This window comes from Temnothorax americanus, unplaced genomic scaffold (genome assembly GCF_048541705.1).
Source record: "Temnothorax americanus isolate GAGA-0224 unplaced genomic scaffold, ASM4854170v1 Scaffold56, whole genome shotgun sequence".
Lineage (NCBI taxonomy): Eukaryota > Metazoa > Arthropoda > Insecta > Hymenoptera > Formicidae > Temnothorax > Temnothorax americanus.
Genome location: NW_027509712.1, coordinates 272830 through 289951, shown reverse-complemented (window position 1 = coordinate 289951; position 17122 = coordinate 272830). Strand labels below are relative to the sequence as shown.

Genomic DNA, 17122 nt, shown 5'->3' with positions numbered 1-17122 from the left:
GCGAGATCAAACGGCACGTCGCGCCGTGAATCGCCGTGATTCAGGCCTTGTGTTCCAGAACGTTACCTCGATCGCATAGCGAATATCATATACTCTACTTTCGTTTCATACGTAGGTAACGCCTTCGAGGTAATCGCACCGTGCGACGTGCTCTTATTCACATCTGAATGGTTTTAAAATATCCAGATACAACTGCCTAGATGTCAAAATAAATATAAGTATTCTTCAATTATAATCTTATATACCTATATAACCTAACCTGCATAATAATTATTGGTAATTATCGATAGCCTAATAAGTGTATAATTGAAGACATCAGAAAATATAAGTAAACTGAGTCGATAATTTACAATGTTAAAACGTTCAGAGAAAAAAATCTAAAATGTTTAAAGTCCATAAATTGTCGTTCATCTCATTTCTCTTTATCAATATAGAAATCATTTTTTAGAAATTTGCAAATTAATTGAACAAGATAGAATGCATTGCAATGTCCGATTAATTTTTTTATGAAAAATTTCTATATATCATATCTGTGTTCTATTGTTATTATATTTTAAATACAAAGTTATCAGAGAACGCATAAAAATTGTCCGAGTTTCTTTATCTGTACAACGAAATCTTTTACTTGTTAAGCAACTGCAGCTTTTCTTTATGACGTTGTATCTTTTATGATACCGATATCAAAGCAAGATCACATCGTGATCACGTCAATCGAGACGCCGGAGGCCCCTCACGAAGGCGCTCGCTGTTTCATTTTCGCGAAACACACTCGTACTCACCGCGGAAACGTACGCCCCAGGTGGAAATAAGATTAATAAAGATTAGCAAAGTCGGAATAATATAGTATGATCTTGTTAGAACGATTAGCCCGCGGGTCGCTCCGGCTTCTTCCTTCCGCGCGTCGTTCCAAACGTAAGTCCATAAGTAAGCGTAAAGACTCGCTTAAGGCGCAAGGGAGCGCGAGACCACGAAGAAGAGAGGAAGCCCCTCGCGGTTGTACCTCAAACCGCCCCATCGGAATCAAATTTCCACCCTGAAGAGAACAGCGAAACTTTTCGGTGTATTTATAAATGGCGAACTCAACGCGGAGAGAGAAGAGAAGGTTAATAATACTTCCCGAGATATCCCGTTACGTACATATCAAAATTAAAATACCATGACATGTTGCAAGCCTTAAAAACGAAAAAGAATTTTCGATATTTTGACGTGAGTGTGATTCTGGTTCATTGTATAATTTTCAGATATATTTTCCGTTAAATTATAAGAGAGAGAATTTCTCGAGAATTTTAAATATACATAAATATTTTACGAAAGAAATCGAAGCGTGAGAATGCAGAAGTTAACTCTTTTGCTATCACAAAGTCACGGAGAAACAACTTTCACTTTCACTGGTAATAAAATTCAAAACAAAAACAATTTTATGAAATAAAATCATAAAAGCGGAAATGTTTCATTGTACGTAGCGTACGCGGGTATATGTACCACGGACACATCGATAGGATAAATAACTTGAATTTCTAGACACATTTCGGACTGCATTGGTTATCTGACTATTCGTAACATCGTAAAACACATCGAGCCAGATTTCCACGAGACAATTATTTTTAATCGTTTCTGAAAATATGCCCTCGCTCATCCTATTCCCCGTTCGTTACATTCGCCATTGTTCGCGTAATTATGCCAAAACAGTTTGGCTTTATAATTTGCTGGTGCACGTAGGGGGATGGAAAAGGGTCCGGCTGAATAAAGTAAAAGGATAAAAAGCCGTAGCACATAATATACGCTCTCTGCGATCGCTACATTCTCAAAGGTGTAACGTGACTCGTACAGAATGGACGTCACTCCACGACAAATAATATCTCTGTCTTAAAGACCAGTTTACCCGTGCCGCGCGTAATTACTATAATCAAAATCGCATGGACATTCTTAAGTAACGTTTGCGTCGGCCACGTACGTCCACGTGGAATTCGCTCGTCGTGTAACGACACATTGTTCGAAATGTGAGTGGTCCCACGGGAGCATTTCTGGAATTTGATTATATTAATTTTGATGTATTAATAATAAATTTTGCATTAATTCTACATATTGGCTCTATGGATGCAATTGATTCTGTCTGAAATATGAATCTTCAAAGATAAAATAATGAATTATCTTGGTAAATTCTAAATTTGTTCCCTCCACTTTTTAATTAAATCAGATATATAATTTTGTAATGTAATTAATATAAATATATCGCGTGTGTTAATTGTTTACATTGAAGATTACACAAAATTGTAATCCTGCCAAGCAAACAAGACATCAGCATTATATTTAGTTAACGACTCAGAATGAGCTTAGTGAACAATTATTTGATTCAATAAATAATCCGGAAGCACAATTGTCAAGATACAAATGTCAATTGTTCGCACGCGCTTTGACCGGCACTTCTCATCGTATACTACAATCACGATTCCATTCACAGTGACACTCCCCCCGTGCAGTTCTTCGAGAACAAATGAAAAAATAAATGTGATCGGCTATATCCTCTGGGAACAATATCTAACTCTCGTCGTTCTTGCGGAGTGCAAGGACGAGTGTTCAAGGCCGCGTAATGGGCTCATCGCAGCTGGAGAACGCTCAATTGCAGCCACCGAAAATGTATCGCAAAAACACAGAGACAACACAGGTGTGTCGAAAGTCGGTGTTCTCGAAAATAAGGGGGTGGTTCCGTGGTAGAAATAATGACAGGGTGCAGCGCGGGCAGCGTGTGAAACAATGCCTCGCGTTACCGCCACCATGGAAGAATACAGCACGGATTGGATCCGGAGCTCATTCATAAAATTGTACAACTCGCTTATCGATTTATGAACGTTTCTGGGAAAAAAAAAATTATGTGAAATTTAATCTCACATAATTAAAAATTTTATCCCATAGGTGAATTAATAATATGGAAATTGAAAATGCTGATAAAATGTGACCCATGCAGTATTATACACGTAGAATTTCGAGTCATTTATAGATCGTATTTGTTAAAAAAATACACACCTTTGTTAATTATTTTACGTACAGAATTGCGTAAGAATTTAAAAGTTAAAAAAATCAATAATTAGACAATCGCGTCAACTGCATAAATGTAAAACGAACAAGAAAAGTATTCGCAAAAAAACACAAGCAAGTACATTAAAATTACGGAACGAATATGTATGTCAGATGTCAAATAACATGGCTTAAAAAAGTTTTGCATCAAAGATCGAAAGAAATCGAAGGTCAGGAGTATACGCACATGAATAAATAGCCTAACCTATGATAATTGTACAACTCCCAGAATTTTTTCTCGAAGCGTAAGAAATATTAGCCCAACACACACAAGCCTAAGCTGTCGGTAAATATTAACTTAACACAAACCTAAAAGTCGGCACTCGGTAGCATATGATACCAGAAACGGATAGTCGGCATCTCTGATCTACGGATCGTCGTTGAATCAATTAGATTTAACGCGCACGCAATATTGGTCGATTGAACTCCCTCTGGAGTTCTCAAAGTCGGAGGTAACGTAATAATCGATCTGTTATCGTTCTGATTTCTTTTAAGACCACCTTGAGTCGTCATCTTTCGACGGAGGTAGCGTTTGGACCATCTGGTTCGCTACAGTCGAGCTGTAAATATCCATCATCGCTTAATTAACGGTCATCCTAATTTCAAGGTCAGCATTCGATGGGATTCGAGGGTTAAATTTACGCCTGCGGAAACGCAGGGTCGAATCCCAAATGACTATTGCGCAATAACCAAAGACAAGGAATCTTGTACCAGTCGTGCTACTTGGAATGGGAGGTTCCCGGGCTCCTGTAATCGGCAGATTAATGTTCATCTCGCTCTCCCTCTCCCTCTCTCTCCCTGTCTCTCTCTCTCTCTCTCTCTCTCTCTCTCTCTCTCTCTCTCTCTCTCTCTCTCTCTCTCTCTGTCGGTCTGAAACGCCTAATCTCAAACGATAGTCGAGGATCCGTCTGAAGGGGGCACCGCCGCATATCGTTCGGATTGTTCGGGATCGCCGATGAACGAATGGTTTAATTTACGGCGGGAATACTCAGATCCCTGGTCCTTGACGCGATCGAGTGTCCGGCACTCACGAGGACGTTTCTCCGGATAGAGACCGGTAAGACCTTCCGAAATTCGGACGCAAGCGTTCGAACAGGTCGAACTGGTCTCGGAGCGCTAACGCCTTCGGTCGTCCGGGGCGTTGTTTCGGGCCGGCGAGATAATACCCAACGGGACATTTAACGCGGCTGAAGGTGCCGGCGAAGGGTTCGCATTATCCACGGTCAGTTGACCGACGACCAGTTTTTCCGACCGCGAGGACAACACCCGAGGTCTTTCTCAGGACCCCGTCGGCATCGTGCGTCTGTCCACGTGACCCTAGGAAGCTTCCTTGAAACACGTTTGCGACTATCTATTGAGGAGATGATCAGGATCAAAGGACATAGCGGAGTGAGAGAGAGAGAGAGAGAGAGAGAGAGAGAGAGAGAGAGAGAGAGAGAGAGAGAGAGAGAGAGAGAGAGAGAGAGAGAGAGAGAGAGAGAGAAGATGAAAACCGATAATCGTCAATCGGACGAAGCCGAGTAGCGAGAAAGAGAGGGGTGCAGAAGGAAGATCTCCGACGCGAAGGGGACGCGAAAGGGTATCCGGTTTTGGAATCGGGCCGTTGCGGGGTCCCGGGACCGAACCGGACCGGACCAGACAGTCCTCGCGGGATCATTAATCAAAATATTTACGCGCAGGGATGTGCGAGCGTCCGGAGAGTCGCTCCGACACTCCGTCTTATCGATTATCCGATGTCACGTTCTATACGGTATTTTCGGTATTCAAGGGGTTCTATACGGTTGCCCGTTAGCCCTGTCACGAAGGGAGAAGGGTATTAAACGAATGAAAGAAATTCGTCTTGTCGGACGACGATCTCGACGTCGAGCTCTTCACGATCTTCGGTAATTTATACCTCACAGCGTGTAAACGTGCGTGCGTTTTTCATTTCCCTCTCTCCCATCCGCTCCTTACGATTCGTTGACGCCGACGGTGGGCCATCCTCGTCATTTTCGATTCCTCGACGATTGTACCGTGACGCTCGTAACGGCGAGAGGCTTCTCTCTCTGGGCGCGTTGGCGCGCGGCCTTGCTCGGGACCTCGTAAAAGTCGTACTTTATCGCCGGTACGGCATAATGACTTGGCCCACCGCTTTAATTATAGCTCATTCCCGTCATCCACGGAAACAACTGTGCGTTCGATACGAATATTTCGCAGGGCCAGCTATCCCTATTTTCATGTCAGTGAATTGATATCGCCTACGTGTATCCTTCAAAATAAATCAAAATAAGTTATCCTTCTAAACAGCAGATTTTTACATAAATTAAATTTAGCATTCATATTCCCGATCCAATTACGTATATAATTCATACGTTAGAATTTATTCTTTTTCAATCCTATCAATTATTTTTGTATATTATTTAACTTTAATGACAACTAGTAGAGATTATTGTAAACATATATAATGAAAGTTTTCCTTTCCTGCATTATCCGTTAAGTAATTTTTTTATTTTTATATAATAGCAAATTAACAAAATCGTATATAGTAAATAATTATTCACCATTAAGCTGAAATATCGTCTGAATATCTTCTTTGTAAATTTAAAACGTTTAATTAAAAAGCTAAAATTAACAAAAACTTAATTAAGATGTTTCAAAAATAAATACACATGAAAAAAAGATCAGCTACTATTGCTAATATAGTCGTAAAATATGGATAACACATTTTTTGCAGCGAGAGCTATATTTTTGCAGCAAGAAAAAAAGGTTTTGCTGCTATTGCTAAATTCTAACTCTCGCCGCAAAAAATGTTAATTAGCCATATTTTACGACTAAATTTAGCTAATTTTTTTCCGTGCAAAAAAAAAAAAACATTTTTTGGCAAAGGACGTTGCACTCATCTTATTTATAATACACACGTTTCTGCTTTGCTTTAACCGCTCCTCATGGTCCTTCAGTCGTTTGCTCTCAACGTCGCTGTCGCACCTGTTACTCGCGGAATCTCGCGACTATCCCATTCCGGAACGCATAACCGGTGTAACGCGTGCCGATCGACGTGCCAATCGGCGCACGGCGCTTATGTAATCAGCGTGATGTCGCGGAAAACGCGTCAACGAGCGCGAGCCTGGCGCGAGAAGTCGTCCTGGCTGTCGTCATTCGATTCCTCGATCGCTTGCGATCGCGTCTCCGCGTCGACGCGCACGAGAAAAGCAAACGACCATCGTCGACTATATCGTCGGCGATGCGTCTCATTGGGAAGAAATCGGTGGAACGCGCCGCGCCGCGCCGATGCACCGTTCCGCATTGGACGTTCATTGGCGTAATCGGCCTGATTGTCGGCGATCGCTTTATTACGTCGGCGAGTTGATTTTGATGTCAAACGATGTCAAACGGCTGCGAGTTATCGTCAATTTGCCCGGTCGATCGGGACGAGTCTGACGACAAACACGTCGAACGAGAAAAATGACTCGAATCCTAACACACGCAACTCTCCCGCATAATCTTGATGGCAAAATTCTTCCTCGCATAAATAACTAAAATAACTTCCGGTTGCAATTATAGAGAGATCGCGATTATTTACATTGAATGTGCGCGGACATCCTGCAAATCCTTAGATCTCTGCATGATGTCAAGAAAATAATTTGTCACTTTTGATTCTGGATACGCACGTGACGCCTGTCGCGGATAAACTTCTTCGACATTCGTTTATCCCGAGACCTTTCTTCATTCTCGTACAGTCACCCCTGGCCGGCGCAATCAAACCCCATTTCACGGTGAGGGTAGAAAGGCCGACGTGGGTATAAACGCGCGCGCGTTTGCCTCCTACGCGGGACGAGGGAGAGAATTCGCGGTGTTCCGGGCAATTAAGATTACCGCGAACAGAAATTATCGCCGGATTAACCGTGTTATTACGGCACCGCTAATGCCACGGATAGGCGCGAGAGAGCTCCGGCAATGGGTAAATATCGTTACCGCGGTTGTAATTGGTACACCGGGGAGAGAGTGACTCGCCGGTGTAACTCGAGCGCTCAATTAAGGGTCCAACTCTTAACCCGGTTCGGCCCTCGCTTCCACCATGACGATTTTACATCGACCGTATCGCGCGTTAATTCGTCGCGGTATTACACCACACCGTGTTTCTCGTATTTATCGATAGTAGGCGCTTGTTATCACTCTTCTACTATCCGGGTTTTCGTTTGCGTAACAACTTGGATTAAGCTAAGCGTAAAGCGAGATATTTCTATATAATTCTTTCATTTAATTATCTTAATTTCATTTTATTTAATTTTATTTCGCACGATATTGTCTTAAATGATTTCTAATCGGAAACTATGTTCTCTTAATTTTTCCTTTTGTGTGTGTGTGTGTGTGTGTGAACATCCACGATATCTTGTATATTTATAAAGCAATAACTACCTTATAGATTTCAATAATATATGCGTGGGGGGCATAAAAAAATAATAATTCGTAATGATACGTTTCAAAACAAAATGTTTCCTTATTCGCTTCATCTAACAAACAAAAAGACGAGTACCGAAAAGAATAAAAGAACCCTTTGAAAGATCGTGTGTAAATTCACGAAGAGGCTTGCGGATGCACGAAGACGATCGTTTCACTCCGAGGAATTCCGGCGAGTCGTATCGGGTGCATTGCAGGGCGAGTAATTAGAGAAGCCCCGGGTTCATTAGGATATCTGGTTGTATCTTGGCGACAGTTTCCGCCACGCGACCGACCAACCGACCGACGGCTGTATAACGCCCATAGCAATTCAACGTGGATGCGAGAAACAGGCGAATATATTATTAAAAGTTTTATCGCAATAATGCGCGAAACCACCTAATATGTAATTGAGAATGTGGAATTAAACATTCCACTTTACAAAAGAGTGAATAATAATAAGTTACATCTTCTGCGATCGTAGAATAAATGTACGAATAAACGCTAAAATGAGCTGAGCAACATCGTTAAAGAATCCAACTCTCTTGATAAATCAATTTTCTGCCGTTAGATTTTATCAGATATTTAATTATTAAAGATAAAATCAATTACTAATCAAATAGATATACGTAACGATAAATTGTGCCTTCAAGCCGATAGGTATCTATATTTTATTGAAACGTTACTTGATACATGAAAAGCGTGTAAGGCCTCTTAGATTATTTCTTTCGTAAAAAAATACGATCAATTCATTATAAGCGCATTATTGTAACTAACTCGTTCATCGAATAAAGTCGGTCGGTTCTTCCGGCAGACTCAACCGTCAATTATCTCGCGTGGCGAGAACAGGCCCTTCGAGAAACGCGGGCCGACTGGTTGCAGCCCTCACGGATGCATTTCCGCGTACTCCGAGCGAGCGGGCGCGATGGTGGTCAGCCGACATCTGGCCGACGTGGCCGGTGCAATTCGTGAAATTCGTCGTTACACGGTGCACAGATTACACGCGGTTTAGCCGAGCCGCCGGAAACGGTTTACACATTGTACACGGAAGCAATTATCGCGAGCGCGCACGCCGCAATAATCGAGTCGGACGATGCGCCGACATGCTTTAATTGCCCGACAGCTTCGCCCATCCCTGCGACGGATAATTTGGGATTTTAAGTGTCCGAATAAATTCGTAAATTTTGCAATAATACGACGTGCGATGTAATAATTAATATAGTTATCAAACATACGGTTTCGTGTATTTTTGTTTCTAAATGGATTAAACAATGTGGATATAAAATGACATTGATGAAGTAACTCGCATTCGAAAGGCACGAGTTCACGTTTTAAATCAATACACATATTTAATCTATGTCTGCAATATTATGAGACTATTATCGTTAGAGCAAGAAATGTCAATAGTATTCCACGACGTAAAGCGATAAGAGAGCGTATTTTATTTTTTAATGAAACTTAAAATCAATTGCGCGTAATAAAAAATAAATAGCGACATTTAAAGCTTTTGCTTGTTATGTGCATAAAAAAGCAGATTCAAAATCTTTACAACAATAAAAAAAGATATCAATTATGTAACAAAAAGAAAATTATTTTAATAAAATATATCAAAATATTATTATAAACTTTTAAATTTTATCGAAATTATTACAGTCACAAGCCTCAGACGATCATGTACAATATATATCCTTAATCTTCCATCTGCTTATATGAATTTACAAAACGGCAACGATTGTTCCCACATTATTTTGTTCTAACGCTGAGGCACTTTATGGATATCAGCAATCTCAATACCGATCAATCGGAACAAAGTACTTTTTCAATCTGCTCGAATCGATCGAGGCTCGCCGCCGAGCAGGTTCATCCATCCATTTGTCTGTCTCGTCTTCGCTCGCTCGGTCAGCTTCAGTATCCCATGATTTCCGCGTGATATCCAAGCGTGTTACGTGCCAGATCCCACGCACGGTCTCGTCTCCGTCGAGGGCAATACACCGAGTGAACCTAACGAGATTTCAATAGTCCGATCCTCGCTGTCGGTTACCGCAAATAGGCTCGATCCTGCGGTAACGTCTAGCGAGCGATGAATGCTAAGCACAGAAATGCGGAACCACTCCGCGGCGAGAGGGATAATGTGCGGTAAATAGAAGAATGTCATGAACTCGCATGGGATACTCCGCGCGTAACTCGTGCTATACTTGTCGGTCCGACGGCGACGGCGACGGCGACGGCGCACCGCGGTATCCCTCGAGGAGGCACGAAAGCAAAACGTACCGTTTTAACGCCCGGTAAAAATAATTTTGATTAAGCGAAGTGAATAATATATTCTCCATCTTAATAAAAGGCAGATATCATCTAATTATCGTCTCAGAGATGAGAGTGGCTGTTATACGAGATTCATGTCAAAATAATTAATTTGAAACGTTTCAATGCGAGAGAGACCGCATATAAATTTTAAATTATTTCAGCATAGAAACGCACGTGTGCGAAGATTATTTCCGAGCTACAGAACGAATTCATAATGTTTTCCATGCAGATCATTAATATAATTTATCGCGGATATCACGATAATGACTCGACGTCTCGAAGACGTAAGACCGTAAATAATTAATTAACATTTCATGTATTTACCTGCAAGAATTTTACGACAGGAATGTCAAACAATTTGTGTCACAAGTGCAAACATTATCCGTAATAAATTTTCAATTGATGCGTGCAATTTACGCGAGGCTCATCGCTCGTACGTTAGCAATTTGCGATTGAAGCTTTCACGCGTCTCGCTGCGGCTTCGACGCATCGGGCAAGTAGAGAGCAAGAAGGGCGAAAAGAAGGTAGGAACCGCAGATAGCTGTGTGTGTCATTAATCAAGGCCCTGGAAGTGCATTAAATCACCCGCGAGATATAAATTACCGCGGGCAATCTGGTATCAATAAGGCGTAATTCGGGATAATAGGGCGTGCGAGAGAGGGCGGACGCGCGGGAGGATATATAACTCCTGATTTCCGAGGGTGCTGTAGATTTCGATTAACCCGAGTCCGTTCGCCTGTCCGAGCCGAGTCGCGACATTTCTCTTCGTTACTCTCCTCTCGTCTCGAGCCTTCGATCCTTCGCCTTCGTATAAATGATTTAACGGACGGACGTTGCAGAAGCCCGAGCTCGCTGTTCTCCGTCGCGAATGCGAAAACGACTTACCAACGGTGTCGAAATAACGAAAGCTAACGCAGATATCTGACCAATCGCTCTTAGACATTTTAGCGAAGACTAAATTTAAAAAATATCAATAAATTTCAAAAATACTTTTATCTTAAGAACAAAGATTATTTATCAGAAAAAAAATCTTGTACAATTTTGTTACATTATAATCTTCAATTAAGATCGAAGCACCATTAATCTTTCTTCTTTTTAAGTAAATTGTCTGACAGGGAGATTCCGTATTGTTAAAATATTAATTCGGATTTTAATCCAAAGAAAAAAGAATTGTTATACCGTTACCAAAGAGCAAATAAATCCTATTTTCGACTACTCATGTTTGTCTACGGGGACGACACTGTCAACGAGATAACAATTAATTTAATATTTAATCCTATTTTTTCCGGTCACACAATAATCGCACTCGTATTTTGATGGTAAGTCGAACGGCACGGAACTTAACTCGATACGTATCCGTGTAAAGAAAGGAAACGTGAGGCGTGTAACATACAAATCAAAGTACAGATCGTTCGGAACGCTTCCCTTGTATCGACAAATCGCGAGATTCGTCGGCGCGATACGACAAGCAGCGCGGCGCAGCGCGGCTAATTAGTTATTCTCGATACATCTGGTCGATGGATAATTAGCCGCTACGGTTTATACGCGCGATAACTCGCCGCTCGCGCGCGCACGTTCTCGACGGCCCGCTGGGATTTGTTTCCGCCTGTGAAAACAATTTGTTTCTCATTCCATCGGAACCGAACCCCGTCATCATCGGCGCCAGAATGGGATAAACCCTTCCCTCTCGCGCCCGCTTCTCCCTTTCGACGTCTGTCCTCGTTCCTCCCGCTTCATTTCCTCGGCCCTATTACATCGTTATTAGGCTCGTAACAGACGTGTAAGCGTTCCGGGGAACACCCCACTGGGTTATTAATGGTGACTCTTTGTTTTTTCGTACTCTCCACGCCCGATGGCCACGATGTACTCTTTTTCTCTTCTTCTCTCTTGTTCTCCTCCTCCCTCCCTCTCCCCTCTCTTTTTCTACCGCCCGTTCTACTCCCTACTTTCCTCTATCATTCGCAACGGCCTTTCTTCCTCTCATTAACCCAGGAGATTTCGCCGTTTCTTTCCCCCCTTTATCCCTCGTTTCCGTTCCTCCCTCTCTCATGCACATCTTGAATAAATTAATGTAAGCGCGAGCATATTAAAATAGGTGTCGGGCATTCTGATGCGAATGAGTTCTGCCTCGCGTGGTGACAAATTGGTCGCACAGGTAAGGGGATACCCATCGCGCCCCATGATACTCACGGCAGAGAGAGAACAGTCGTCAAAAGGGCGTGTGCACGCGCTCCTCCACATGAAGGAAAAAGAAAGCTTTCGCGCGAACCTACCGCGACGGTAGAGACTTCGACGGTCGCCCTATTTTCGCCGTGCGATTTCACCGCGCGTGCTATCGTTCGTGTCGCTATATCGCCTGTCGTGGAATCTCCCATGAAATATCTTCGACGAGATCTCAGATCCCTGTTCTCGATCGCGGACGAAATGCTTATTCACTTTTATGACTATGTCATTGTGTTTCTTGTGTGACGTTTCATAAACTATACGTAACTGCACTTTAGAAAAAAAAATCACTAAATCAAAGTCGATTATCATCAGTAATATTCAAACTTTTCGAAGGTAGAGTATGCGTGCAATTGCGACGAATAATGAGAAGATGACAAGCGAATAGAATCCAACAAACAAAACGATCTTTTAAGTATAAAATCAATCACTCTATATCTCGTAATTCCTCCCTAATTTTAAAGAATTTTGCACATCATACACATGTTATATTATGAAATAGAAGCAAGTATTATGTATTCCAATAATATACTATATCTTTCTCAATACGCGAGTTTTTAATGTCTTTAATCTTATTTCCTGTTACCGTTCGCCTGTTGTTTCGGCCTACAAATCATAAAATATCATTGCGATTCGCTCAATCGTACAGTCATCGACTACAGGTATTAGCTTATTATCGCACGAATGATCAACATGATCGTTAGAGATATATGTCTAACAACTATCGCAACGTTAGTCCCCACAGTAATCGAGTATGTCACTAAATATACGCCTGTTAAGTCATCGCCTAATCATAACGTAATCACGAGGACATTTTAATGCACTTTTTAAACGCCGTGAGCGACTCACCTTCGCAAGTAAACTGTCCGTAATGTTTGCCGCTGCTTTTGTCCCCGCAGACGACGCACTCGATGTTCGGCGATTTATCATTTTGCGAGCTGCCGGACTGTGAACTATTAGCCTGGCTTCCGGGAGTGGTACTGGGTGGCAAGGGGTCCCTCGAGGTCAGGACCGAGCCGGCGGGCACCAGACAGGTGATGTCCTCCGGCGTGGCCGAAGGCGTCAGATGCGCGGGCGGCATCGGCGGCGGCGGACCTACCTGAAGGGGTCCGCCGCCGCCACCACCGCCGCCGCCGGCTGCGCCCAAGGCGGCCCCGGGGTCCCGCGAGGCCCAGGAGGGCGGCGGCGCGACCAACGCCATCGAGGCGGTGGTGCCGCGCGCCGGGAACCCCAGCTCCAACGTGGTGGTGAACTCGGGGTGGTGGTGTCCGGCTGGCACCCGACCAGGGAACAACGTCGCCGTCGCGGCCGGGTAAACCACCCCGGCAGTCGCCAGGGCGTCCGCGCCTACCGTCCCGCCGCGAACCACCCTGCCGGTTTCCTGTCCGTAAGACGCGATTCGACCGGCAACGACGACGGAGCCGACTGTAGGTGGGAGGTCAGCTCAGTTCGTCAAAAATTCCTCGAATTGAATCAGTCTATATCCTGAAAGATGCAAAATCCTGACACAGGCAATGTCCTCGGCAATCTGCGCGTTGATCACTTTGACGTTGATATATCGGCGATCGCTCCTAGAAATCACTTTTCTTCACTCACTTCTTCACTGTCCTGAACTTCCCGATAAATATCGCATAATCGTGAAATAAACTATACAAGTGATGTCCGACACCTATCATATTTGCAGAGAATCACGAGTAGACCGACGCGAGCGCGTTCTGAAATTATCGTTCGAATGCGATTGTACATATAGACATTTGACGAAGATATCAAAGTCAAAAAGCTTTATCCTTTAACACGCGTTATATTTTCCCTCAATTTTTTATTTTTGTTTCGTTTTCGCTCCGGTTCTCCAAATCTTCAAACTAAATAGCCCACCTAAGATTTACGGAGAACCGAATTCTGTCCGATCCTTCGATCTTTTTCCAAAGGTATCGCACTTAGATTAAAGATTTCACGACTCCAATCAACTTTGTTATTACTCGTAGATTATTCGCGCTGCAATAACCACAGTGCCATCCCGCAAGAACTCCCAACAAACACGCGTGAATAACGATCGCGAATGATACAACGATGTCAAACAGTAACAACCCTCACACTCGGTCATGCACTCGGAGGCACTTCACTTTTTCCACGTGTACATCGCGAATTGAGAAGGAAGGTCTTGCGTTTAAGACACCGGCACTCGCACCGACACCGATCAAACTATTTCGACGACGATCGTCAACCCTTCGAGCATCAGGGAAACGACACACAATCCACAATATCAGTGAATCCACTGCGAAAGGGGAGAGGGATTAGGAAGGGTAGACAAACTCCGAAGATGAATCCGAAGCAGTTCGGAGCGATCGCGTCCTTCCGCTTTGACGCGATTTGGAGTATATCTTTCTCAGAGCTCTCTCTCATCCGTAGCCGCGAGCGTGCCTGCGTACGTTCCCGCGTGCGTACGTACGTGCGTGCGCGTACGCAGTCGATATATCGTACAGCCGCAAGCGACACTTGCGTTTGCGCGAGCCTTGATGTGTACGTTTGCTCGCCCGCTCGCTCGCGTGCGCGTGTACTTCTTCGGATGCGTGTTGCGCGATGGTGTGCGTGATGGTGTCGTCCCTCCGTCGCACGCTCGCAGCGCCGAGCATCAGCAACAGCAGCAACAGCAGCAGCAGCAGCAGCAGCAGCAGCGACGGCGGCGGCGGCGGCGACGGCAGCGGTGACGGCGGCGGCGGCGGCGGCGGCGGCAACGGCAGCAGCGGCAGCAGCAATAGAACGGAGGGCCGTAGTAGTAGTAGGAGAAGGAGGAAAAGAAGAGAGGTGATACTCGACTACCGCCTCGATACGACTATTCTTGGGGCCGACCAGAGACCGACTGCCGACTAAGGCGACCCCTGACACCGACCTGGACCCCCCACTATCGCAAACTCGCGAGGGTTTCTCGCGGGTTCCACTGGTTGCCATGACTACTGAAGGTGGGGTCGAGTCCCGGGCGCGCCCCGGTCGTCCTCTCATTGGCTACGGGCTTGCCCTACTCCGGACAACCAGCACGCGTTGCCCGACCAAGTAGTTCCGTACCCACTGTGACTCCTCGATCTAGTCGCCGTTTCCCTCTTTCTCTCCTGCGATCGCTGATGAGTGGGTCTCCTTCTTTCGCCCGAGATTGTCTCGCTCGCCGCACCGACGCTTCGCTCACTCGCTCTCCCTCTTCATCTATCTATCCGTCTGCCGTCAGTCTATTCGTCCTGCTCTCCCTCTCTTTCGTCGCCCCCCTTCTCCTCTCTCCTTCTACTCTTTCTCCGTCTCTTTTTTTTTCTCCCCATTCGCGAACTCCACGAACAAGTGCATCGCAGTTCTCCTTATCGCGTTCCCTGTCCTTCTCCTTTTCTCTCGCGCACCATGTTCCACCACTCTATTCGTAATCTCTTCTCGCGCGGACCCGAGCTCTCCGGATTCTTCAACCTGCTGATCATATTATTACGTTTTTTATCAAACCGACCGCAACCGCTACCATACAGTCGTCATCGCCGCCTCTAAAAGCGCTTGTCGGGCTTATCTCGGACTGCCTTCTCGGGAGGGGGCCGTGTTCGATCCACCAGATTCAACCTCAATCTCGTTTTAATCCTTCCGATTCCTATCACTTCTTTCTTTCCGCATCAAGTTAATCCGTCTGCGATTATTTCCGCTGACCGTTACTCCGATTCGTCTTGAATTCGCCGCGATGAATAGCAATCTTGAAGTACCTTCCAACGACTTTTCCGTTTTTAGCCATTTAATATGATCCTTATCCTCATTTTTTTCGCTTTACAAAAGAAAGGGTCCGCCGTTGTTATGAAACTGCTTCGTAAAGATTTGTTTGAAAGCATATTAGCCGGTTGGAGGATGACATGATTATAGACGAGCGATTAACATTTTCGTCCGGGTGTCTTCGGCCGTTTCTTCTTTTCTTCTCCGAAAGAAAGGCCCAGGCAGAAGGAAAGCGGTCGTCCACCCCGCCAGTGTCAGGGGCAGCCGAGGGAAGAGAGGTCAGAGTGAGAGGGCGGCAGCCAATGAAAACGTGGAGTCAAGTGGGGCGCGAAAAATGGGCCGGCCCGCCTTCCATCCACCCCGAGTGCTAAGGGTGAGGGTAAGGGTGCGCGGAGTAGGGCTAGAGAGGGCTCCGAAGGCGGCCGGGGCATCGAGGTAGGGTCAGTCGGGTCGCAGCCCTGCACCCCTACAGCCTCGCCTGTCAAGCTCTTTGCTCTTTCCTCGCCTCCCTCTATCTCTTACTCCTCCATCTCGTTTTCCCTTACGCTTCGTCGTCTTTTCCTTGCGACGGCAGCGCGGTCCCTACGTTTTTCCGAGCTGCCGGGATCCGATATTTTTCATGTTCAATCTTACTTTCTCGTTTTTTGTCTTCATGCAGGGTATTGATTTAATGGTACATACATAGTTCGGCGAACGTTAAATCCGCGATTACGAATCTCTGCTACTTATATCATGTCAAATCTTGTTTTTTACTCGGATTGCCGTTTTATAGCTTATATACATGCAGTGTTTTTATATCATTGAAGAATCAATAATTTCCTTCTCCCATTTTTTATATAAAAAATAAATGAGAAAAAATACTTTATCAGTATTTAACTACACTTTTCCTTTTTAGAAGTACAAATTTACGCCTTAAAAATGCGATAAATGTGAAAGTGTGCTAAAGAGTTAAAAAGAGTTAAATCTCATATTACATCATCAATCAGTTTATCCTACATTCCGTTACCGATAAATTCCATCGCGCAACATTCTTATCGCGCAATTGCTCGCTGGCGTTTCTCCGTGCCGTAATCGATGTCGAGCCAAAGCAGGCGCGTAAGACGATCTTCTCGCCGAGCGACGAAATCGAAGGTATCCTCAACGCGTGATTCGAGCGCGAGGAATTCGGCCTCTCGATACAGTGCGCAGCGGCGAGAATCGCTATTCTTTTTTCGACGGGTTGCGTGCGTGCGCGTGCACGCAAATAGCGGACGGCGAATAGCGGCGGCTTGGTCGGGCGAGCGAAAAACGAGAAAACGAGGGTACGGGAGGCTCGAAGACGATCGGAGCGAAGCGAGCCGTTGGCACTCGCGCGCTCTTGAACCGAACTCAA

The 17122-nt window shown here is 44.7% G+C and overlaps 1 protein-coding gene across 3 annotated transcripts in view; it reads right to left on the bottom strand.

Moving 5' to 3' along the window:
* Positions 1-17122, bottom strand: part of Svp (COUP transcription factor 2) — a 190045-nt gene that overhangs the window by 107544 nt on the left and 65379 nt on the right. The window contains exon 1 of one of the 3 annotated variants that reach the window (XM_077419567.1): positions 12868-14894. The exons of 1 other annotated variant lie outside the window; for it this stretch is intronic. In XM_077419567.1, the coding sequence (XP_077275693.1) occupies positions 12868-13219 (352 nt within the window). In that variant the 5' untranslated portion in view covers positions 13220-14894. Of the gene's footprint in view, positions 1-12867; positions 14895-17122 lie in introns of those variants that run through there. One more of the 3 variants, XM_077419568.1, reaches the window with a different exon arrangement.